General features: G+C 39.9%; 1 protein-coding gene across 2 annotated transcripts in view; it reads left to right on the top strand.

Moving 5' to 3' along the window:
• The window catches only part of KALRN (kalirin RhoGEF kinase), a 464,195-nt gene that overhangs the window by 170,026 nt on the left and 267,677 nt on the right, over positions 1 to 26,492 (top strand). For both annotated transcript variants that reach the window (XM_050976704.1, XM_050976705.1), the window contains exons 4-5: positions 19,619 to 19,811; positions 23,277 to 23,789. In XM_050976704.1, coding sequence (XP_050832661.1) covers positions 19,619 to 19,811; positions 23,277 to 23,789 — 706 coding nt within the window. The remainder of the gene's footprint in view (positions 1 to 19,618; positions 19,812 to 23,276; positions 23,790 to 26,492) is intronic.

The following is a 26,492-nucleotide window of genomic DNA, read 5'->3' as shown; positions in this document are numbered from 1 at the left end:
AAAAGTGGCTACTGGGGATATTTCTCCTCAGAGACACCTTCGGCTCGCAAGCAGTTACTATTAAGCACTCGAGATAGGCCCATGCAAAGCAAAACTCAGTTTACCTCTAGTAGAAAAGTCCAGGCGATAGTGAAGAGGAAGAGAGCGTGTTCTGCCGGAGAGTTAAATCCAGAGTTTATTCCAAGGTATTACAGTTCCGAATCTCAGTACTGCTCCGAACAGACCCCGACCGCATGGCTCCAACGCCTTTTAAGCTCACAGGAAGGTGGGGGGGGGGGAGGACAGGTGAGCCACCAACCAGGTGGGAGGGGGAGGGTCTCAGGGAACAATGACATCTGGACAGGCCAATGACCGCAGGCCTGAAGGGCATCTTTTGAACTTCGGCCAATCTCATGATGCCCTTCCTGAAATGTAGATCTTAATACAGTAATCCGGAACTGGGCAGGGGACAGGCAAGGAGGAAGTAGTCACAGCTGAGGGGAAGAACCTAGCTTTACACCACAACAGTATCTGGTTCCAAATTATTTCCTGCTTTCATTGCCTGTTGCTGTTTTTCTGGCTAGTGTAAAGTCCCATCTTGCACAGCTCTGGACCTGAAGCAGATGTCCTCTTATTCTCTGCCCTCTGTGGGAACTGAGAGTGCTCTCTGAGTGGGTCCAGCCTGGTTACCTGCTGAGCCCTGTTTTGCTGTCCAACTCCATAACAGTGCAAGTGTTTTCAGACTGGTTTGGTGATGAGCAGTACAAAGAGCATGATACAAAGCTTTGCAGTTGATGTACTGTGAATTGCACAGTTCGTGTATCCCTTTCCCTCTAAAGGGAATAATAAAAGGTAGGGTAAGCTGGGCTCTGCATCTCACTTTTATCAGTAATCATTGATATGGGTCTAACAGAAGTCTCTGTTTATTGGGAAATAGAAGAAATGAGATTAGCTTAATATTGAAATAAGCTTATGAAGATTTCATTATCTTGTTTCAGAATTGAAATAAATAATGTAAAGGTTGATGTTCTTACAAGAGTGAGTTTCTTATTTAAAGTAAATTCCCTAAAGTACTTCCAAGGAGACTAGCAAAGTGTTTTCTAAGTTGTTTATCTTGTATCCAAACATTTTGTACTGTTTTGGAAGACCTGAAAATCTCTTACTGTTTTTTTCCCCACTAAGGTCTACAATATTTCTTTTATCTTAAGTATAGCTTGCTCCATTTAATTATATTTTAATTGTATTCCAATAAATAATTGAAGTTACTGATTGCCACATGCAGAGAAACTGGGATTTCAACTTGTCATTGTGTTCTTAAGTATTGTATTCAACACTCAACATCTGCTTAATTTTAGGCTATAAATCTGCAATTGAAAACAGTTAATATGAATGAATCCCTCATTTATTATGTCTGAATTATTTCCAAGGCAATTGTTCTATTTTACAGTGTAGGGGAGGGGAGTTCAGTTTTCTCTTACTGCCAGTCTCATGCTGAGATTTCAAAGTCATGTTGGGTTCTTTCTGGTTCATCTAACATCTCCAACACAAATTCGATGGGTTAAAAATTTGAAGATTTGGGATTGCAGAGGATTACAGGCCAAGTTTAGCATAGAAGGGAAAGCCCAGGTCTGGAAGAGAATTTGCCTTTGCTGGTACTGGCTGTTTCCTTGGCTGTTTTCCAGCCAAGTGGGAGGTCACTTGTACCTTCTTCAGTGGCTAGGGCTTGTGGAGGGCACATGTCCAATGGAATTAAAGGTTGCTGTTTTACTTTGTGTTCCCCCCAGACAACAAAGTAAGCATCTCTACCCAGTTCAGGTCCAATGCCTTCAGGTTTTACTGGTCTGGCCTTTTTTGGTTCAGCCCTGTGCTCTCAGCTGCAGAGGGTGCTTCTCCTCCCCACAGGCAGTGCATTCAGGCTGCAAGCTCAGAGCAGCCAGAAGGATGGCAGTGGGTGGATTCCCTCTCACAGCCCCCATCTGCCCATGTCCTCTGTACTGAAAATAGCCAAAAGGTGCTGCTGCCCAGCCACAGCTCTGCAGTGCCACCACACCTGGCTTCTCTCTTTTTTACTGGGAGAAGAGCCACTGGAGGGCTGTTAACCCTCTGAGCAAAGTCAGAGCTGCCTCCTAGATGGTGGTGATTCCATGCAGTGGCATCACCTCGGTCCTCTCAAAGTTTGGTGGCCTTTGCCAAGGGTCTGAGCTTTTCTAAGGCCCTGAGAAAACCTCGGCTATCTTCTCAGGGGAGCCTAGGGTGCTACTCAGCTGCCCTGCAGGGGCTGTGGGATGCTGATTCTGGCTCTCTCACACAGAATGGTGCCCAATCTATGCAGCCACTCCCTCTATTGCTGTACTTCTGTTAGCAATGTTCTGCATCTTACCTCACTGCATTTCCAACAGAGGATTCTGTCTGGGAAGGATTCTGCTTGGATTTCTCCAAATCTGGATCAAACAGCAAAACAACCCCTGCCACCATGCATGCCACCACTGCTGGTTGTCCACCATGGCTTAGTGCCACCCAGCGGTGCTGGCAGGGTCTGGGGCCTGATCCCATTCCCTGAGTTGTCTCACGTAGAGCTGTGCTGCACACTCTGCTTTTGAGCTCTGTCCAGGCCCTCAGTCTGGGGATTAGATCAGCATTGTTCCTCCTCCTAAATGGCTTTTGCATGTTGGTTGTACCGGCATCTGCTGCCTGGAAGAAGGAGCTGAGGTGATGGAGAAAAGGCAGTAACTTGTAAACTAGGTTATATTCTGCACCCATTCACTGGTGAGGGAGCTGGCGGGCACCCCAGCCTGCTGTAAATTTTATGCAGAGCATCATTTTCTCCATCCTCTTCCTCAGTGGCTCTCTGAGAAGTGTTTTGTGAGTCTCTGCAGCACACCTCCCCATGCTGCCATCCCTGGCCTTGGCCACGTTAGTCCTGGTGTAAAGCTCTTGCATGTTCCTCGTGGGCCTTTTAACCATCAGACCTGTGGCTCCACAATGCTCCAAGAGGTCCAGGCAGCAGTGACTAGCAGAATTCCTTGGAGAAGGCAGGCATGTGCTAATGTGAGCAGTAATTCAGAGAAGCTAAAATTAGCAGACAGAGAGGTTTTGTGGGAGCGTCTCGCTGGCAGCAGGGCTGGCACAGGCTGTGCACAGTTCCCTCCTGAAGCTGTCAGCAGCCATCAGTGGAACATGCAGCAGTTCAGCCAATCCTGAATTTTCTTTTAGGTGATCTCTTTCCTACAGTTTTTGCAGAGACTGTAAAATAGTTTTTGTCTCATTCCACTCTGGATGCTTGTGTTCCTCATCAGTAACTCCAGTATGTGCTATATCCTTTTCACTATTAGAAATGATTACAGTTTGGAAGTGGCCTATGCCATCTCTTCATGGATGTCATTAGAAGCAGAAAAAAAAAATCCTGCTGTGCTTTGCAGTCTGCTTTGTAATGGGCATATTGTCCAAGGTATTTCAATGTCAGTGGGAAGACTCCCATGGAGGATGGATGAGACCTTTACCGTGTGCCAATTGAAGCAAGTAATGGGAGACACAGGAGTGGAGTTGTCTCAGCCTAGACAGGCTGATCCATATCCTCACTGGATGCATGGAGATGTTGAGGATGCTGCTCCAAAGTCTGGGTTCCCCAGAGCACAGCTGGGGTAGGACTGAGGATATGTTTTCAGGAATATAATTTTAGCCATATCTCCAAATGAATAACAAAAAGCTGAGGCTATCATGCTGTCCATCAGTCACTGTTAAACCAAGTCTGTCAGAGAAAATGCTCAAGAATATTACATTTCTACAAATTTAATGAGAATAGACAGCTGCATCAAAGAAAGAGACCTAATTAGCGTCCACAGAGAGGAAAAGGTTGTTTGAACTCAGCCCTTCTCAGAGACTGGAGATGTGTCTAGGTATCCCTAGATTATGTAAGAGGCACATTTGTTTTTAACCATTAGAGGGTCAATGTGCAAACCACTACCAAGGGTTTGGCAGTTCCCATGCTCATAAAAGCACATGTAAGTTTATGGTATGAGAAAATTTGATCATATTGAAATAGAACAATGACCAGGTAATGGTAACGTGTGGGATTGAGCATGCTGATGTTCTTATAGCATGGAAAGTATGGCTTGGGACTGGCAAGATTTGTCTCAGAGGTTAGGATGCTCAGTTCCCTGCTATTTGCAAAGGGAATTGGTATCCAAGTTGGGTAGACAGTTGTAAATCTCATCAATGGTTTCTTGTCATTTTCCACAAGGTGTTCCTAACCAAGTCTGTGGTGTTTTATGCCTTCCTTGTGGATCCTGGCACTGCCTCAGAGTTCCCTATGGATCTTGCAGCACTGCATGCAGCAAAACATAATTGTAACTCTATGGTGTGCGACTCCTGGGCTACTTAGATTAAGAGAAAAAAAAAAGAGAAAAAATTCTTTAATGCAAAGTAAAATCATAAATAAGAGAAATAATTCCAGACTCTCTCCTTTCCCCCTAGGAAAAGGCAGCAAAGTGTAATTCAGACATGCTTTTGGCTTGGCAAATGTTGTCTGGTCAGCAACGTGTGCCACAGTGTATTTTTCTGCTATTAACAGGGGAGGATTGGTTTCCCTGACTGTGTACACAGGGCTTTATTTTATGTCTAACTTTAAAGAGAAACCTTAGTCTCTAGAGAATTTTCCAGTGATGTAATATTTTAGAAAGATCCTTTGTGGTACTTCACCAACAAGGCAGAGCACCAAAACAGCTTTCCCTTGTCCTGCAACTGTTTTCAGGGAAACCTCTTAAACATGCCCACACTACTGTGCAAACAAGAGAAGGTAGGAACCTGCTGTAAGCTTGATGCCATATTTACAAGGGACATCTTTGCTGAATGGTCCTTTTGGTTAAATTTAGTGAATAGACATTGTAATAGAGCATGGGCTTTGTAGAATAATTGCATCTCTCTCCAAAAATCATAGCAGCAATTCATCTCCAGCCAGATCAGTCTGCTTTCATATGCCTTTCCTGTCCCTTTCCCATTTCACATGGGAATACCAGAATTGACAGGCTTTAATATTAATGCTATATTATTAGAAAACTTTCTCTAGAAGGATAAGTTAAGTTTTATGGTTTATTTATTTGAGGGTCTGCCAAGCCAGAGGCTTGTGCTATGGATGTTGTCATTGAGGATTAAATAAATACTACTTTTTGAAGTTTAGTTTGAAAGAATTACTAATTACAAGTTATTTTTGCTTGGTAAACCTTATTAAACTAATATTAAACCATATTAACTGATATTTTACATCTTGAAGATAGAAAACCCCAAGTGGGTTTTTTATAAATATGCTGCATGAGGCAGAAGCACACATCCCTGATTAGACCCCTAATTTCTGGGAAGCAGGGTCTTAAAGCTGCCTTTCCCAATCCTGAATTGGGAGCACTCTGTAGGAAAATGGCCATGTACTATGTTGCTGCCTGATCTTAGAACATGCCCTTGGAAAAACCTGTCTCATTATGAAATGTACCATTTCACCATGCAGTAGTTCAAGGGAGCGGAAGAAGAATTTAAGGGAGAACAGTAATTGCAAAGGTATCTGATTAACTAATGGGTGATCTTGCACATAGGAAGCATGGCTTGTTAATAAACTGTTAGTCTAAGAAGGATTCAAATAGGCAATATGTTCTTTTTCCTAATCGCCTCTTTTTTGCTTTTGTTCTAAAGACAGAACTAAACTCTCACAACACTGATTAATGACATCCAATTTTGCGGTTATGTCCCCTTATTTCTCTATTCGTCTCTTTCTACAACATTTGTAATTTAGTTCAGAAACTGCATCTGGAGAAGCAAACATTTCTGGGATCACAGATTAGTTAAGATTTTGCTCCCCACTGGAGATTTGTGGGCAGGAACTGCAATTCCATTCCAAAATCTAATTAAAAATCAGATACATAGGAAAGTAGTGAAAAATCTTACCCATAAGAAGAATGTCTGGGAGCTCTGCTTTTTAATGAACTGTTAGACTAGGAATCAAATACACAAGCAGTATATGCAGGTTTTTTAGAGTTTATTCTTCTCTCTTCACAAGGCAAACCTCAACTGTTACATCATTCCTCACTTACCAGGCTTACTGGAAATCTCAGTTTCTCTTCACTTTCCATAACAGCCACCCTAATGATTTTTCAGTGTCGGATCATAAACTGAAGATGACATGGAAATAGGGTCAGCTAAAAGGATTTCCTGGGATTTTCATTTGGGAAGGAATTCTGTAGGACCCTTCACCACAGTAGTTTTAGGGACTGTTAAATTGTATCTGTGTGCGTTAGCATCAGCAGCACTTACCCGATGACTTATTGGGCACTACTAATTATGGAAAGAAGGCATAAATTTTTGTTAGGTAAAATCCACTCAATACTTTTGAGAAAGAGGCCATTTGAGAATCCACCTGCTCTAACTTGGACGCTAGATGTAAAAATGTTCATCTTAGCAAATAAGATGCTAGTTGTCGTCGTTCTATATTTTTTACATTCCCAGGGGCGCTTGGAAAAGTAAACCAGAAATGTTTGAATAACGTACAGACCTTTGAGCAACATAAATCAAATGAATGTATTGGATACAATACCAATGCAAGTCTGTCTTGGTGTCCCTTACTGGGCTTTTGAAATTAGTGACAAGTCAGTATTTCCAGAAGCTGAAGTCCATTTTGTCAGTCCTGTGCTCACATTGCTCTTTTAGAGGCAACTGACTTTTTAATTGTTTCTACAATGAAAACATATTTTTCCTTTTTATTTGTGGGAAGATACAGATGCGCAAGGAGTTTTTAACTGTGTCCATGCTGCCTGGAAAAGACGCCAGAAGTCAAATGTATAATTAGGGATTCTGTTAAAAGTCTAATTCCTATACCTGTGAACATTTTTTTGGCAGATAGCTTTTTGTGTCTTTGCTTTCTTTTTTGTATTTCTTGTTCTCTTGGCCAAGGACTGAGGTCCTTTTCAGAGGAAATTGTCATAGACCTTCTGGGGTGTTATTTGTTCTTTGTCAAAGTCCAAGGGGTTTTTTTTGAGTGAAATACTCTAAAGCATAATATTAGACCCTGTTTTATTTAACACCTGATGGCTCATGGAAAATTTCTTTAAAATCCTTCACAAGATGTTACATTTTAAGATGATACAACAGGTTATGTTAGCATTTTTATAATGTAGGTTGGTTTTTGTAGTGTTAAAATTGAATGTTTCCAATGCTGGGACACTTTCTGTTCTACATCACATAGGTTCAAATATTGGTCAAGTTCTAAAAGCTAATGATGAACTTTTTTAGGTAGATAGAGCAGGGAGAAGATCAAAGAAATCATTATCACGAGATGATGTAACAGGATTTTTGGGGTGGATTTTAAGGTAGTTGGAAGCAAATTAATATATGAGGTAATTTTATGAGTTAGTCTCAATTGATTTATCAAACCATTAGTTCTTCCTACCTTTGATGTGTGCCTCCTGTGAAAATTACAGGATTCCCCTGTTGGTTCTTCCAGGCTACAGCTGACTTCAACAGAATCTGAATGAACTTGAAATATATATCTGCTCTGCAAACACAATCAGGCAACAAATGAATCTCAAGATAACAGACTAGAGAGGATTTCTAGGCAGCCATTACCAAGCTTTCAGACTTTTCCATAAGTCTCGTAGACAGAATAAAGATTTTTATTCATTGTAGCCAGGGGCATAAGAAGGAAATCATCAAGGTGGAAACATGCATTCACCATGTCTGCTCTTAGTCCCACATGAAAGGAGGATATCAATACTTTTTCAGGCTAACACATTAATTTAGTACAATAGATTGGAAACTGATGCAAGAGGTCAACCAAAGCAGTAAAAGGCCTGCTTGGCCTGCAGGCTTCTACTTACTGTGTCCTTTTGCTAATTCCTGTTTAAATCCTGTGATCTTCCTCCAGAAAAGCAGTCAAGTGTGATCATGTGTCCATCCACATCCAGCAAGTGCTTCATGCACCATCTTAATTGCTTAATGAAGCTCCTTCTATTGTGAGGCAACCATACAAACAGAAACCAGATGGAAGATATTTTTATCAGGCGGGCCATAGGACTAAAGAAACATGGTCACTGAACATTGCTGTCCTCAAAAACCCCAGGGCTGGGATACAACTGCATCCATGCATCCTCCCCACAATGTGGTAATTCAGGCAGCAGCCACTGTCATAAACCCAGACTCAATCTTACCTCCCCTTTCAGATACCAACATCCTGAGCTTGCTTAAGGGTCATAAGCACACACTGACGTTTATTTTAGAAGAGTGTATATAAAAGAAGGTTGAGACAGTTATTTACATTTGGAATAAGGATTTTGGTTGTTTTTTTTTCATTTGAGTCATTAGTTTTGTGGATAATTTTAGCAGTTTGCATAGCATAACCCCCATAAGAGACAAGTGCAGTATTCTTTTTGTTTTCAAGTGGTAGCAAAAAAAGTCTGAGTGTATTTGAGCTGTTTTCTCTGCTGTTTGTCAAGCCTGTTATAGCAAAAGAGGTTTTAACTTGTTCTCCTTATTTTTATGTTATAAAGCACTTAAAATTATGCATTAAGCTAATGCTCTGGTGGGTTTTACATCAAATCTCCAGTAATTTTGCTTTTGCAGTGTTTTCCACTAGAGGCTTTGAGTACTAGTTTTATTATGCTGTGATCATTGCTTTTACTCCACACAATACAAGAGGAGCAAAATCCTTGATTATAATTGCAGGCATGTTTATTTAGCCAGGCACTTGCCCAGTCCTAATTGACAACCTGAATTGTGCAGCATGGTCATCAAAATGGGCAGGAGCTTTTGTGAATAACTCATGTCTTTGACAAACATAGTATCTGCAGGTTTGGTGGCAAAATTAGCAGTAGTGAAATAGTTAAGAATTCTTGTATTTAGGCTGCCAGAACTGGGTTTTCAGTTAGCACCCCAATAAGATGGGAAATGCAAGTTCATGTTCTAGTCTCATTGTTTCTTCCACTGGCTGCAGACTCAGCAAGACAAATGTACATTCGTTTATATTGTCAGGGCTATCTTTGCAAGCAGATGGGCTAGAAATCTAATTTAAAAACCCAAAAGCTTTGATTCTGGCAAAAAAATTAGAAAAGTCTGTAGGACAACTCTAAATCCTCTGAATTAAATGGATGTTCTCTGTCAATGCCATTCTATTGTCACACTTAAAAATAAAATATGAAGGGGTCTACTTTCACATAGACCCATAAATGGGCTCATTTGTGAGTTTAATAAAGCATGTGTATTCAGTACAATTAGATAAGCATATGCATAGAGCAATAAATGATTCCTATATAAAATCAGTACACATGGAACAAAGAATATATCCCAGCCTGGATAAATAAGCACATGGTTAGATTATTAACTGATCTCTTTTAAGCTTTTTAAAATTAACTCTGAAGTGGCCACAACTATTTGTACTTTTTCTGCAATTGTGGATCTTCCCTGTGTCTGAAGATGTGGTCGATACCCTATATTGAATGGAAGAATGCAGTGACTTCAGCAAGGAGAAGTGTGGTATCATGCACAAGAAGGGGTTGCAGTGAGGTTCACCTGACTCAGTCTCATCCCTTGGACTGAGCCAGGGATGCTCCAGCCAGGTGTAAAAAAAATGCATAACTTGTGAAGCTATAATTGCAAGGAAAATAGCTATATATATTTGTGTTATCTCAGTACCAGGGACTCACATGCCATAGGCGTTTCTTAAATTGGGGGATGTGTCCAGTGTGAGGCTAGGGGTTTGCAGAGCAGCTGTGAAATGGGTTCTGTTGGTCCTCATCAGTTGTGCCTGGCAGAGAAGGGAAGGGCTAGATATGGTTGTTCAACTTGCTACAGAAACCCATCACATTGAGCCCATTTCTGCACTGGATGTTATACTGGCATTAGTTTAACTCACAGGTAGGAAACCCATTAGTCTGGTGGAATAGATGTGGCCTGTTGTGTGTTTGATGTTCCTGTTCCAGCCCAAATGAGTGCCTCGGTATTAGGCCAATATCCTTAGGTGCAGTATTTAAAGAATCTCCTCTCGCTGATTTTCATTATTGTGGGCTTGCTGACATCTACAATAAATTGTAAGTTCTCTGACTAACAGATTCCTTTCATTACTAACCTGGCATATGTTAATTTGTCAATATAATTTTCAGGTCTGTCAGCAGGAAAAGCACCACCTAGGGTATGTAGTTCCTGAGATGAAGAGGTTGATGATCATTCACATGTGGCACTTGTAGATGGATTTGACAGTGAAGTTTTATTGTGCTTTTGATAGAGAACCAATATAGCTAATAAGGAAAAGGGAGCCAGCAGTTGAAACTGGGCAATTACTTTTCAGAGCATTTATCTGAACCTGCTTTAGCTGATAAAAGAGTTCCTCTCGTTTTTCCAGTTATCAGTGACTGATAGGCAAAGGTACTGATGGAGAACTGAAATTATTTGCAATGGTGCTGAAAGTTCAGGATTGTAAGGGAAGCAGCATTAAAACTGCATTGCTGTGACAGTAAAGTGTGAGTTCCCATCATGTGGGACAGTGCATGATGGATGGTAAACCTGAGGAGACCACACATGGCACCTGAGGAGCTCAGTCTCCTGCAAAGATGGGAGTATCTGAACCTAGAGAAATACCTCAAGTGATCTTGGGAAGACAGTCAGAGAGTGTTAGCTCAGAGAGTGACTCACCTGGGTTTTGCACATTTATTGCCAGGGTTTTGACTGTTGGATTCATTTTTGCTTTCCAGAAGCTTTTTAGATTCAGCTTTCTCACTCAGTGTGTCAGTGGTGTCTTTTGGGTCTTCTACTACCTTTGAAATACTGAGTTATCAACCTCTTTGTGCTCAGCCAGCTCCAGTGATTTTGATCTCCCCCACGTTTATGTCTCCACATGTAAAGAGGGATGATACATCCAATGGCTTCATTGGCATGGCTTTGCCCCTCTTGCTAGATACAGTGAGAGAGCCTGGCCTTTCTAGGAGGCAGATTCAGAATATATTGGATGTGAGCTAGAGGTTTTGGAGCTGGGTTGGGAATAACTCATCAGTTTCCCCTGTCTCCTGAGGACTCTGTAAAAAAAACTTTTTCTACTCTCAATGCCATCATGTTTTTTTGAAAGAATGAGTAAAGTCTGCTGTATGAATGAATACACAAAAATTGATTTTGCAAGTGTATCTTAAAGCATCAATTGATTTTGTAGCTTCAGAGCAAGTCCTTCTGGATGTAATACAACAGGCAGTCTTCACCCAGCCTGGCATGGCAGGAAGCATCTATCTGATAAGTGAACTATTTTAGGTAAATCATTGTGCCTACAAAGACCTGCTTTGTTTGTGTATGGGTGGAGCTCAAAAAGTAAAAAAAGAGTACCACTCATTTATTAGTCATGGTCAGTCCTCAGTGTCCAGCCCAGGGAAAAGAGGCATCAGCTTTTTAATTGTGCAATTCTAAAGAGAACTGAAATTCTTGTAGAGTATCTGAGCAGACCCATGGACCATGGAGATTTTCTGGGTTTCAACCATGCCTCCTGACAGATGCACTGGAATCCAGTGTTTGCTCTTATGTCTGTGGATTCTGGCAAAAATCCTGTAAGTCTTAAGGAATAGTTATGCCATTTTTGCCTGGAAGACATAAAGTGCGAAGCGAATCTCATGCTGAACTCTGCACTGCAAATGGGCAGAAGCTAAGATAGTTGTGGAAGAATCTCCTATTTTGTAGTTCAAGATAGTTGTGGAAGAATCTGCTATTTTGTAGTGCAAGATTTTAAGTGAGGAAAAATCCAAAAGATTTAGAAATTTCCTACAAACATACCTCTAAAATGTTACATCAGTCAAAATATTTTGATAAAATTCAAAGTTTTTGTCCTTTTTTTTTTTTGAGTAGACTGATCAAAAGAAAGGAAAAAATAGGAAAAAAAATCATCTGAAAAGGTAAACCAGAATATTTTGCTCTTATAAAAGCCTTTTTTCAGTTTAAAATTCAGTAATACTTTCATGAGAACCTGCTCTCATCATGAAATATCTTACTTTGAATTGATGTGTAGCATCTCATCTTCTCTCCCTAGTTCCTTATTTTAATTACAGTTCCTCAGTAAATGGGTGTGCATTGCTCTCCTTCACTGCCCAGGGCAGGGTAAGGGAACTGATGAGTGCTTACTGCAAGAGATGTCAGTACTATGCAGAAAAAGTGATTTTACTATCTTTGAAGAGGGTTTTTTTCCTCTTGTCATCTCTGAGCTCAGTGGAACTCTGGATCAAATGTGCAAGTCCCAGAGTGGTTATACCTGCCTGCATCAGGAAGGAATTTGGCATGGTGTCTGCCTGTGGACATTACAGGATTTTACCAGGTGCTGCTGTTAACTGTCTAGACCTACATTAATCATTCTTTGCATGAGCTGAACATGTTTGCAGGCTTCTTTATGCTGTAAAGGTCTTTCCCCAGTGGGTTTCTCTGCCTCCCACGACGTGTTTCAAGGAAATGTATGTATTTGCAATCTGGAGCCTTTCCACTCTGGGGTGACTGTTTTATGGCACTGACTGGAATTCCTGGAGCTGTTCACCCTGCACCATTCACTCCCTTGTTAAGTCACTGATGTTGAGAACTGACAGATGAGGATGCCATGTCTGAGAGCCAAAGCCCTCGTTGCCCAGATAAAGTATCCCTTTCCTCATGTGAAAATCTGACAGTGCTGACCATAGACTAAACTTCACAGTGATGGCAGGTGAAACAACCTTGATGGTCTCCTTGCTTGAACTGTGAAAAAAACTCATAGTACAGGCAGAAAGATCCATTTATTTTCTGAATCTTAGTAGTTTGGCTGTGCTTAGCACAGCTTTATATGTTTATTTTTCCTCTGGAATCCAATGGATTTGAGTCTTCAAATTTACTTCCAATAGCCTCTGCTCCTCCAAACCTTTTCAAGAATGGCGTGCTTCTATTTCAACACAACCCTAATATTTATTTTTTCCAGAAAATGTCAATAACATATAATTTTCATTTGGTAAAGCATTTTTGTTTTGTTTCTGCTAAATCATCTCAAATGCAAGACTTTAAATGCTCAAGAGAGAGTTGAATGGTACTTACTGTTCAAATATTTCTTTGTTGTAGTAACAAATCTTTAAATGTAGCCCTGCTTTAACAAGAACAAAGCCCTGATTAATTTCATATTTATCTCAGCAGCTGTTTCAAGGAAGACCTGCCAGATATTGATCCAAATATAGTAGACATGCAGCAACAAAAGGGGAAGAGGGTAAATGGGTTTAGATGAAGGCATCATTTACCAGCAGAAACTTAACAGGAATGTGAAAAATTATAGCATTTTTCCTCCAGATTTGGCTTTAACAGCTGCAATCGTGCATTTTTTTGGACACAGCTGTGTTTTATATTTTTGCTATTTGAATGAAGACAGGAAGCTTCTCAAATAGTGTTTATTTGCTCAATTAAATAGGAGGCCAAACGCCTGCAGAGCTTTGGGTCCCAATTCTGCTCTGGATTGTAACAATACAGATCAGGATTTTTACCTGTGTCTAAGAGAGCTCAGCACAGCCCTGCTGAACCCTGACAGAGATGCCAGTGGGACCTGCTCCTCTCAGAATGACCCCCAGGCTCTCATGGAATCATGGTTACATATTGGAAAAGGTTTTCTTATACCTAGGTGGTGTCTGTTCTTCCTGTTCTTACATCATTTTACAACAGAATTGCTTGGAGTTCAGAGCCATTTTTCTTAGATGTAAAAACTGAATACCAAAATGAGTTACTTGCTTGAGAATATCAGGAGAACCCATCTGGCACCAGTTAGCTCCTGCTGCAGTATATGGGATTTTTCTGCCTTTCTGTTCCCTTCCTCTTGTCTTGGGGCCAGAGGCAGGGGTTGAATGTGGATGTTGTGCAGCCCACACATCTGCATTCTTTTGCCATTCACAGACACACCTCATGTCCCCTAAGAGCAGTGGCTGGAAACCAGAGACAGGAGGTTTGTCTTTGCCTGGACCTCACTGGTTCCAAGTCTTTTTACAACATGTCACTGAAGTTTCTCTAGATCACTGTTTTATGTCCAGCTCCAGCCACTGTGAAACTGGCTTTGATTTCTTTCTTTCTCTCTCTTTTTAAAAAAGAAAAGTGACAATGATCAATTCCTTTCCAGTGCTGAAAGAGAATAAACAAATTTCGGTCACAGTAAGGAAGAATGGATTAATTGGAAGTGGAGTCTGGGTGGCTGTTTCTTTTCTAATTGTAAAAAAGCATTGTGAAACCAAGTTCAAAACTGTAAGAAGGAAAATCTAGGATGATGATTGTCCACCTACAGTCTTTTAGGTAGCTGAAGTTCTCTGGTGGGAGCTTGCATCCAGAGTGATGGTGCTCTTGGGTTGTGCATCACTGAGTTCCTCCCCTGGTGTCTGATATAGCAGCACAGAAGGGAGATGTGAGGATTAGGAGTCACGAGTGTCCCAGGATCTTTGAAAAGACAGTCTGTCTCATGCTGCTGGGCAGCCACTGTCACTGGGGATGTGGGTGACAGCTCAGGCTGACAGCACAGGAGCACATTTCTTAACTGGGATAAAAAGCAAGGTACCTTTTGCTGAGAAGTATTAAATAGAGCAAAGGATTTTGATAAATAATGCTGGTTCAGGAGTAGAACCAGCTTGTTTGCTTGGCCAACAGGTCTACTAAAAATTGCTTTATCTGGTCCTTTAAATGTACTAGAAAGTAAATTATGAATACAGGTACTGACTGTTTCTGTTGTCAAGGTGAACTTCAGGCTCAACGTGGTGATGTGAAACCAGAGAATGAAAGTCTGTAAGTGATGCTGATTATAAACCTCTCTGTCTAGTTTTATTTCCAAGCGGAGTAAATAAACCACACACAAAATGAATAAAAATTTCTAACTAATCAAAAATATTAACACATAAATCACTGAAGTGATCCTTGGTGCATTTTGATATGGAAGCTAGGCAGCAGAGTTAGTGAGTTCTCATATGAAATGAGACCTATGGGATAACAGTTTGTGCTTGGAAGCTTTTACATACCTGCTTTTCTCCTCTCCCTCCCCCTTTTCCACCCTCAGCTTGTGAACCAATTGGCTGACTACAGCCACATTTATCAAAGGAAGGGTGATCTCAAAAATAATTAATTTCCTGCAGATTTTGCTCTTATGTATTGATGCCTGAAGAGCTACTTGTTATTCTGACAGTGTCTCCTGACAAGGTTATGCTGACCTGCCTTAAAAGAGACCTTGTTCTCCCTGTTAACAAATCATATTTAGAATGAGATGCTGGACATGTCAGATCTGGGCTTTTAGTGGTCCAACAGGAATGCTAAATGTGCTGCTTCATCATTAACTCATGACTGCAAAATGAGAATGGAGATATTATGTTATTTCAGCTAATCAAGTGCTGAAGCTTCCAAATGCCAGAAGCTTGGGCCAAACCATAAGGGTGAAAAATACACATAATCAATAGGTATCTGAAAGATTAATCAGAAAGCATGAAGTCCTTAAATTCATTTGGTGCCCAGTGACCCAGCTCTTGCCAAAGAAAATACAATTTAGAGCGTGCCTGAATTAAAGAGGAAATTTGAGAAAATAACCTTATGAAAGTACCCTAGAAACCAAAATAGAGGCATTTGTTTTTACAAAATTATCGCATGTCCTTCTGAGTTTCTATTGTATGCTCTTTTTTTTTAAATCCAGATCATAAGTATTATTTTCCCAAATACTCTTGGGTATTTTTATTAGACTTAGATGATGTTCTTTGCTTAAAAGCACTGGAGCAACTGAAATGACTTATCAACTATCAAATAATTTCTGCTCACCATTGCAAATCTAGTCCAGATGAGCACAGCCAAAAGGCTGATGGATTGTCCAAATGCCTTGATTTGAGTGTTTTTTCCAGTTTCTGGTCAAATATCAATACCGGAAAAAATTAAGCAGCACAATCAACATTAATTGCCATACTAAAGTGGCTACTTGTGGGTAATAGATATGTGTATTGATGTATCATCTTGAGAGCCAGGAATAAGGCATGTCTTGCTTGGGAAATGTGGAGGAAGCTTGATTGCTACTGATGCTTTTCCCGATCAATTGCTAAATTGGGAAGGGTTTGAGTTGTTGCTTTTAAGCAATAAAGTTAATAAGCATGGCTGGTCCATTCAAAAGGAACCTTGCATCATTTCCTCAATCCATGCTGAGCTAACTGAAGAAAAATGACTGACTGTCAGAGATGACAGATTGTCCCAGATTGCCTCACCAGAGTTTATCAGAGCTTCATTACGTCTAGGCCAACTTTCTTGGGATGCTGTCAATAGCTGGAAATATTTGGATAGTACAACTTTTTTTTTTTTTTAATAAATTGCCCCACAGTTATGTTAGTCTTTTGTGTTTTCACATCCGTGTTCAGTTTTGGTTTTCCAGACCATTATTACTCATTATTTTTAATTCCCTGGATTTGCATTTATGGTTTCCTGAAAAGTAATTTATTGGAATTTATTCCAGGCAGCTGAAGACTGTAGTATGAATATAGGTAGCTGAAGACCTCCAGCAAGGCAGGCTCCTTAAACAAACACAGCATGGCAGATGGTCCCTGTCCTGAAAAGGTTACACTCTAGATAGTTTTCTTATCTCACAAGCCTTTCTTTGAGATATTAGTACCTTACTAGAATCTGGCTACCTGTTTGTGCAAGGTAAGTGCTCTCTAAGGCATCCTCTCTGCAGCAAGCTCTGCAACTGAAAGTAGAAATTATGAGCAGACAGCTTTCTGTCTTGCAACAGTTTAAACACCATTAAATAATAGCTTTTGACAAGCAGGTTTAGAAATCAGGTGCTAATTTTCTGCAAAAAGTCAGAGCAATGTGGAGTTATCCCTGTGCTTGGGGAATCAAATTATGTAGATGAGACTTAAGACCCACAGATCTTGTTACAGGTTAGTACCATTCATCACATTAAAGAAAAAATTTGCAAGCAGAATTACTTCTGCAAGAATGTCACCAACACTCTTGAAATAGAGTTGGATTTTCTCAAAATGATAAATACCATCCATTTGTATTTTTCCTCCACTACAATTTAAAAGGGGCATCCACTTTAGCACTTTTATATTTCATACAGGTCTTTGCATGCCCATGTGATGAATGAAGTAGGGAAATTGTCTTTAAAGAGCATTGTTTGTAGTTCTGTGTAAGAGTGCTTACACGTTGATGTGTTTTGAGCATAAGAATTCTGTGATTATTCTTCTTCCTTTCCTCCCTTTCCACCCCTCTTTCCCATCAGTTTCATACTTGAAAATGTACTAAGCTTGTTGGAAATCTGGTCTAGTTACAAGGATTGTGGATAGTGCTGGCAGCAAATAACTGCTTGTTCCAGGGAAAGAATCAGAAAGCATTCCCAGCCTGGGAATGGTCCTCAGGATCAGTGACCATTCTCCTGTGTCCACCAGAAAAATCTGGAGAATCATTGCCATTTCTTCTTCTACTGAAAACCTGCTGTGAAGTCTCCAGAGGCAGGACAGTAGGAGTTTGGGGGTTTTGGAGCATTTTTTACACGCACACGCTTAGGCATCATGTGCTGATGGGAGTGGGTGGCAGTACTGCCTGCTCCTTGCACTGCTTCTCTGCACCTCACAGGCCTGGAGAGGCTGTAAACCTTCAGCAGACAGACTCCAGCCTCTATTGACATTTCTTGGTTCCCTGTCTGGAATATCTGTTTTAATGCAGGCTGAACTTCTAGACATGGTGGTATATAATTAAGAGTGCCAAGGTATCACACTGCCTTGCTCTACAGCTAGAGTTTGCTTTTGCATCTGTTTGTGTCTAAGACTTCAGGTTCATAAACAAAAAACTTCAGTCTTCTAGGACCTTCCTGTTCTGCTTACTGAAACAGGTTTTATAAATAAGTATTAACTTATTGTTTTACATCAGATTAGGTAAGTTGTCAGGTTGGCAGTGGTGAGGGGAGTTGGAATGAAGCTGATAGTCTTTATGCCTTACTGTGGTTGCAATGGATGGTGGTGGTGTATTTATTTATTTATATCAGAAAAGACAGATTGCACTTACCTGTTACTTGTCCTCTCTTGGGGCTCTCCATGTGTCTGTATGGCTCCCGCAACTCTTTGTCAAGTGTTTGAAGAAGTCCTTGGGAAAGTATACTCAGGATAACAGGGATCAGTGATTTGGCAGAAGTTCCTGAAGGATCCTTTAAAGCTTTGCAAGAAAAAAAGAGGAAAAATAACACAAAACACAAACCCCTTTCTATTCATTGCTTTCTGATTTGCTTCCTTGTCTCAACTCTTGTTCCAAAAGGCAAGAGGTGGTAGCACCCCCAACAAAGCTTCCTTTACAGCCTTTTTTTGGCATTAGTTATGAAAGGATCAGATGTCTGACCTTTCAGCAGTAGGTAAAAAAGAGAATAAAAATATCTGTACTCCTGACAGTGTTTGGAAGTGCCTGGTCTCCCTTGTTTTTCTTTGCACTGGCTGTTGTATGCAGTGTGCTCTGGATGTGCCAGTAATGTTAAGGCAGAGGACCAAGCTTGTTGTCTCTGAGTGCTCCTGTCTGGCACTATGTTGAGACTGTTCACATTAGCAAACTCTCAAAATACATCCATCCAGTGTGCCTCTTCTGAAGTATATTCTTGTCCTTGTTCCAGCCCAGAAACCTAGTTATAAGCTTTATAGAGCTGTTTTCCATTGAATATGTAGGAGATGGATCTTATTATCAGAAAGAGTGTTTTATGATGTTAAAGAGGTAGAGTGCAGTGAAAATCCTCCTGTGTGTTTGTGCATTGGGAATATTTCTTTGGAGTCTTAACAGTTTTTCAATTTCTACATTATACCCATACCTCTTTTCCTGAGGATTAATACTACTATGTCCCTTGAAAAGTTATGCTGAAAGCTATACAGACTTGACTTGACTTGTCTTTTTGTTCTTTGTCCTCTCTCCTTGTGAGGAAAAAGAAGAGATGTGTTTGCAAGGGACTGCTGTGGTGTTGTTGGGCCCCATGCAATGCCAGTGACCAGGCCAGATAGCTGCCTTGGACTTCTGAGAAGGGGGGAGCATGGGCTGGGGGAAAAGTCTGACTGCAGTTTGAAAAAGGTCCTTCAGCATTTGTAAGATCAGTCATGAGGGAGAAGGGCCCTAATGGTAACAGTGTACATGCTGAGTCACAAGGGCCTTCCTGACAGGGAGTAATTGCAAGGCATTTTTCTGGACATGACACTTTTCTGGAAGTTAACTTTTTTAAGGGGCCTCTAAAAATGAAGGCACCCAAATTTAAAAGTGGCTGGTAATGCTAAGGCACAGGACCCTGCTTGTTGACTTTGGTTGGGTTCAATATGTTGAAAGCAGAATCCATTGTATGTACACATAAAGAGCTTCTATACAGATGTATTTGATTCTGTTTCCAAATGTGTGAAAGTATGTATGCTTTTTAGTGAATATTTGAATTAGATGTGTTTGGAAAATTAGAGATTAAACTGTAATCTAGAGACTTGCATTTCATGTAAATTACATTATCATCAATTTAAAATGGCCTTTCTTATAGCCTTTATACTGTACTATCTCTTGTCTTTCATGTTAATCATTCCTTGCTTTGCTCTGAAGCACCAAACACCAGCAACAGAAGCCAAGTCTCACTGTGGCTGCCCACAATATTAATTACCATGATGTGCTTTTATTCCTGCAGTGAAGATGTTTGCAAACGAGGATTCACTGTTATTATCGATATGCGGGGATCCAAATGGGATTTGATCAAGCCTCTCCTAAAAACCCTTCAAGAAGCCTTTCCTGCTGAGATTCATGTTGCCCTGATTATAAAACCTGATAATTTTTGGCAGAAGCAGAAAACAAACTTCGGCAGTTCCAAGTTCATCTTTGAGGTGAGAGCCATGTAGAAATGAATTGTGAAGCATCATTTCTGATAAGAACTTTTCTTCAGGTAAAAACTCCCTGTGATTGAGAGCAAAAAATATATCTGAGGGCAGAAGTGGGCTGATGCCCTGGCATCAGGTTGTTTTCTAAGCACACTGTTGAAATGAGTTGCATTTTTCATCCCAGAGGTTCACAAAGTCCATTTTGCAGAGTTTTTTTTTTTTTTTTCTGAGGTATTTATTTTTGTGATGTTGCATTAAGTCTTTCCTTTGTTTCTCATAGAAAAAAAACCCCAAAATAACCTACAACACCAAATCCGTCAAAATGCTAAAGATACAGTTTTCTAGATGCAAATATATGGGTTAGTTTACCTCTGCCCAACTTCCACTAGTGGCTGGTTTTTGTAAGATATTTGCTAAATTTTCACCTCTTTCATTTCATTGAGATTTACAGTTCAGAGATAGCATTAGCAACTTGTGTGAAGGATAAGGTGCCTCAGGCATGTCCTTTGAGGAGTAACCAGTATATAACTACTGCATAATTAAGGGGAATTTTGTTGTTGATGAAGACAAACCAGCTGTCTTCTCTGTAGCACTTCAGTTTTCTGTGAATTTCAACTCAAACAATAATCATGCCATGCCATGACTTAGTCATTGTGTTGTTTTTTCATAATTCACTGAGAAACACTTATATTGTTGGCTGTTTTACCAATCCATTAATTCAGAGAGACACAGAGATTTTGCATCTCTGGAATGCAGAAGAGAATTTGGCTATAGCTCTTAATGTTTACTGAAATGGAAGACTGTATTTAAGTATATATTTAAATTTTGTTGAGGTCACTGTTATATAAATGTGTCCTTATTTTCCACCTGTTCTTTCAAGGACCCTTGAATTGCTGTAGGGAATTAGATTGGTGTTACTCATTAACACAATTTTTCATTGTTATTTTAAGTACTTGTAAATTTTTACCCCTGTTTCACAAAATCCAGTCAACTCATAAATTTTGCTTTGATTAAATAAGTCCTTACACTCCTTGAAGACAGATAAAGTAACAGAGTTCAAGTATGTATTTTTACAAGATTTGTTTGGTTTTAAAATTAATAAATACCTTCTGGAGGCTTGACATATATTTTTATTATATGGAGTTGTTGTGATGATAGCAAAGAGTAAACTGTGACCAAGTTATGCTTCATGTTTACAGCTCTGAGTCTGTATTGTTTAAAAAGCTCTGGATTTGTTTGCTGTGCATGCTGGAACTCATTAAGGGTATTTTCATTTTGTGTGTGTTATCAGTGCCTTTGAACCTTTGTCTGCAGGGCTGTTCACATGCCTGTCCAATGGTTCACAAAGTTTTGGGCTGGAGGAGGAGAGTCAGTGCTTCTACTGTGTATTGGACCACCTGCAGACACTCAGAACCATAGAATGGTTTGAGTTCTTCATTCCATGATTCAAACAAAGCTGTGGTCCACCCTGCAATACACACACCACAGTCAAGGAACTTCTATTGAAAGGATTCTTTTAAGGCCAGATTTCTTTTTTGAGCTAAAGGAAGCATTATGTGTGTGCCAGGGCACTGTGGGACCCTTAGTGGATGCTGATGAGCTGGAATTTGGGGAGTGAGATTTTGGCACAGTGTTTTTGTGTCACAGTCCAGAGTGAAGTATGTACATAGACGTTCACCCAAAGAGAGAAAGAAAAGTTCTTGTTTGATGTATGTGGATTCCAAAGTTTTCTGTCACTTTGAGGAATGTACCAGGCAGCTTATTTAGCATTAATTCAGAGGTGCCTTCAAGACTATTTTCCTTCTCCTGCTAAAAGAGGCTAAACAGTGGACAGCACTTTTAAAATTGATTTCAAAAAGAAGGATGAGCAATGCCTAGGAAACAATAAGCACCTACTTGCCTCTCTAAAACTGTTTTCATTAGAGTTTGAAGAACTACATATAAAATCAAACCTGAATAAAGAAAATTTATGTTGAATTTGAGAAATTAAAGCCTTTCTACTGTCTCATAATGTCAAATTCTCTGCATAATTAGAGTAATGTTTCCATTAGCCTGACAGACTGCAGGGGAATGCCCAAGTGTTAGCCATGAAGAGAAGTTATTTCCCTTACAGGCAGTTAAACTCTAAGCTGAATTATCTTCAAGGATAATATATACCTCCAGGTCAGGAGGTATAAAAGTTTGAAAATGTTCTGAAGCAACATACTTACCTTCCCAATGCTTGTTTGCTCCTCCCACTGTCCTCCCTTTTCCTCAAAGCAAGGAATATTGCAAGAACATTTTAAAATAATCTTTCTCTTGAGCTTAAGTTCAATACAATCTCAATTTCAGTACATTGCAGAATGCCTGATATTTTTGGATGGATACAAACTGGAAGAAAAAGCCTATTATTAACCTTTAACTAGTGGCTAGCCTACTATTTTGGACATTATTTAGGATTTTGGTCAGGATTTTTGGTGGTTTTCTTTGTAGATGATTTCTACGAGAGTGCTGTGATTATTGGGTGCCTCCATTTCTGAAGAGCACAAGCTCTGACATTCTTTAGAGGCCTGATCTTTAGGGGATAGATGTGCAGTCACTGATGAAGGGAAAAGCCTTTAAGGGCTGCCAGCTTGGGTGTTAACATGAGAGCACTGAAAATCTCTAGTTACATATGAAACCCTATGCTCCTAATTTCAGAAAGAAGTATTTTGTCTAAAACAAATGGGAAAATCTATCAGTTGCTGTGTCCTTAAACTGTAATCTGCTTTCCAGACAGCCAGTGCTTTTCTCTATCACCAGTTACTGAGTCTGAATGAATTAAAACCATTTCTCATTGATTGTGTATGACTCGTGAGCAGTACTTTCTATTGGCAATAAATTCTAGTTGTTAATACTTCAATGACATTTCACTTTCACATTGATTTTAACTTAATTACATTAGAAATTGCTAATATGAAAGAGTGGCAAAAAGCCAACTGGAATAATTTGGAATAAGAAACCAACTGTTAAGGCAGTTTGCAATACCTGCTTCAGTTCATATACCTGAAACTTTTGCTTCTGTGTAGCTGCTAGCTGTGGTGTAACATAAGTAGCAGAGTGCCTGCAATGCCAGGTACCCATTTAGTGAACAACCATGTCCAGATATCCAAAAGCTGCAGTAAGAAGTCTTCAGTGTCCAACTGGGCTGAGGAAATCTCTGGCAGAAACATTTTCACTACATGTTTTTGATAGTCAGGCCAGATGTAAAAGATAGGCATTATTCCAGTGTATATCACATCTTTTAATAACTAACTAAATAAATACCATTCGAAGAAAATTTTTCTGTCCAATGAATGTATTAAAATTAAGCACAGTCCTTGACATCCTTTACAATGTTCCTTCAGTTATGGATTGATGAGGAAAATACTCGCTCCATGCTGTTTATAGGTTGTGCTGTTAATTCTGATTGGATGGTCCCTGATTTAAATGCTGTCCTTTTCCCTTCCTTAGACAAGTATGGTGTCTGTGGAAGGCCTGGCGAAGCTTGTGGATCCTTCTCAACTGACAGATGAGTTTGAAGGGTCCTTGGATTACAACCACGATGAATGGATAGAGCTGCGTGTCTCCTTGGAAGAGTTTTTCAACAGTGCCATCCATTTGTTATCGAGGCTGGAGGATCTCCAGGAAATGTTGGCTAGGAAGGAGTTTCCAGTTGATGTTGAGGGCTCAAGAAGGCTGATTGATGAGCACACACAGCTTAAGAAAAAAGTGATTAAAGCTCCTGTGGAAGAACTGGATCGTGAGGGCCAGAGGTTATTACAATGCATAAGATCCAGTGATGGTTTTTCTGGTAGGAACTGCATTCCTGGAAGTGCAGATTTTCAAAGTCTCGTGCCAAAGATCACCAGCCTTTTAGACAAGCTGCATTCTACCCGGCAACACTTGCATCAGATGTGGCATGTCCGCAAGTTGAAACTGGACCAGTGCTTTCAACTCCGGCTTTTTGAGCAAGATGCGGAGAAGGTAGGGAGTAATCTGTTCCTTTTCTCATGCTTTAAACAAGGCTCTATTGCAAGGGTGACCATTTTTTCTATAAGTGCTAACATGAGGTGTTCGTCACCAGTGTTACATTTCGTGTTGCCAGCAGATACGCTTCATGTGACTCGTAAACCAAATTCACCCAAACTGTTGGATGTAGCAGGCATAGTAATATCCAAGAGTAATTTTTCTGTGTTGCTTTTGGTGAAAGTTAATCTGCTTTTCTGTCATATAATGAGTATATTTGGAAGACATTAGCGCAAGAATCTGGCTTTTTTTTTCAAGCTTCTTTTACTAAGCTTATGAATATATTTATCTCATTGTCACAGCACCGAAATAAGAATGTTTTTGTAGTTCAATTCACTGTTATTATTGTTTGCACTTCTTGGAGTCTGTGGGAAATTTCAAGTATGGGTTTCAGGGAATTTACTTTAGAAAACTGTGTAGCACTAAAGCCTTGGCTTTCTTAATGTAGTGCTTGGTACCTTGTTAGGTGATTTTGTGATAAGTCTTTGTGGCACATGTAAAATTCCAGGCCATAGAGGTGGGTTATTCTCAGTGGAAGGTACTGAGCTCTCAGACTTGTGTCTGTCTAGTCTGTATATCTGTCAAAAGCACCAATCTCTGAATTCTCTCAACTTAATGTATTACCCAGTTGTTTCACTAATGTGTCTGCCTGGATGGACCCAAGAGGAGTTGCAGAAGAAAAGCAGACTCATGAGCACGGGGATCTCATGAGGATGGTTTTTTTAATCAGCTACTAGTTAGTGCTATTTTAAAACATCACAGCGAAGCACATTGTTGAAACAAACTTAATCTTCAGTACTGTAGAACAAGATACTTGACATTGGTTTTCACTGCATTTGCTAAATATTTCTAAGACTTGCTAGGCCTGAAAAAGCTCCATCATTGTATAATCAATCCTCCTGTTGGGAAAACCTTCAGAATTCAGATGAGTCCCTCTAAAATAAGAGTCACTGCAGAACCACTCAAGGATGCATAAGAGCAGAGTTTTAATTCCAAATGCTACAACAGTAGCATTCTCCTTCTGTGTCATATGCTATAAGGAGGACACTCATTTCTGTCCTTCCCAGCAGTGGATGTACTTTGGTCAGTGCATCACTTTGGATTTTCTGTTTCTTTGGGATTATTCAGATGACCACTGCTTATTAATATAATTCATAAATTATTATTAATATTATTTTAATAATATTATTTATTATTTATTATTATTATTATTAAGGAAGTATTTATTATAATTAATAATTTTAAAAGCTGAAAGGCTCTCAGTTCAGTTCAAGTTTGAGAAATCCTCGATGTCAAGCACTGTTCTGTGGCATTGAAGCAAGTCTTCAGGGAGTTTCCTTTCTACCTCTTGCAAAGGCATGAAAGGATGGTGTGATATAAGTCAAGGCAATGTGACAGCAAAGCTCTTTGCATGTGTTATTCTGAGATTGATATGTGTAAGGTCTAGGCAAGTCAGAAAATACATGAAACTTTTGAGATGAAGGAAGAAGCGGTGAGAATGGGATTTCAGCCTTGGTCACACTGGCTGTCTTGAGCAATTCCAGTTTGACAAAACCAGGATTCTGCTCTTCTCTTCTTCGTCTGCCTCACATTAACTAAACACATAATCAGCTTCTCCCTACTCAGGCTTTGCTTGCCTTTTCTTCATTCTACATTTTCTTAAAGAATATAAAATATTTTCTTGTTTTATATTCCCAAATCTGTGCTTCTAATCTTCTCAGTTTGTGAGTCCCTAAAATTCTTCCCAGAAGGGTTTCAGACCCTTTAACATCACATTTCACACGTGTAGACTGATGTAAAACATTGATGTGCTTTTCTCCTCTGTAGCTGCCTTTCTCAGGTCTCTTTGAAGAAGTCTCACCACTTTAGACTGGAAAGTACTTGTTTCATAAAATGTCCAGAGCTAAATCCAGCCTGAGTGCTGTCTCCACTGTAGAAATAGCCACCAGTGTGTCTGTGTATTGAATTTTAAAGTTTCCTAGTACCTTCATTTTCTCAGTTGCGTTCTACTCAGGTATGGTAGCAGAGCCCAGTTACTCCTCATCTCCTGGAGAGAGACACAGCTCTTTTTGTATAACCTGGACATGTAATTTAGTTCTAATCAAATGATAACTCTAATAACCTGTGAAAGCTCAAACTCCAAGATAAAATTCTGAACACAAACAAGGTTTCAGGGTCTTTTAAAATATCTCTCTATATTCATTGGATGATATTTTAGGAAACCTGTTCTAATAAGAAGAAAATAGACAAGGGCTTTCATTTTCTGGACATCTCTGATTTTAAAAATTTCAGGTGTCCTCATTGCCTGAAATGTTCTTAAAAATTGGATGGGGGGAAAAAAAGGGACACAAGGACTAAAACACACAGTATTTTAAGGAAGGTTAATTTTTGAACCCTCTGGTATTACAGTATCCCAGATTTTAAAAGCAAATCAATTTACTTTTCTTCTTCCTAGAGATCCCCTGCATTGGAACATTTAGAAATGGCAGTCACTGCCTGGACACCCAAAATATTTAAATTACAGGCATTACAACTTACAGAAGTCTGTATAGTTGTGTGCTGAACAACTCATATTATTGCCAAAATAAACAGAGGGGGTGGCAGTCAGAGCCTGGGCTTCTCCCACTTGAATCAGTGAGAGAGAGCAGGGCTTTCTGTAGA

Source organism: Serinus canaria, chromosome 7 (assembly GCF_022539315.1).
Source record: "Serinus canaria isolate serCan28SL12 chromosome 7, serCan2020, whole genome shotgun sequence".
NCBI lineage: Eukaryota > Metazoa > Chordata > Aves > Passeriformes > Fringillidae > Serinus > Serinus canaria.
The sequence above is the reverse complement of the archived record's forward strand: the minus strand, read 5'-3'. Positions and strand labels throughout refer to the sequence as shown.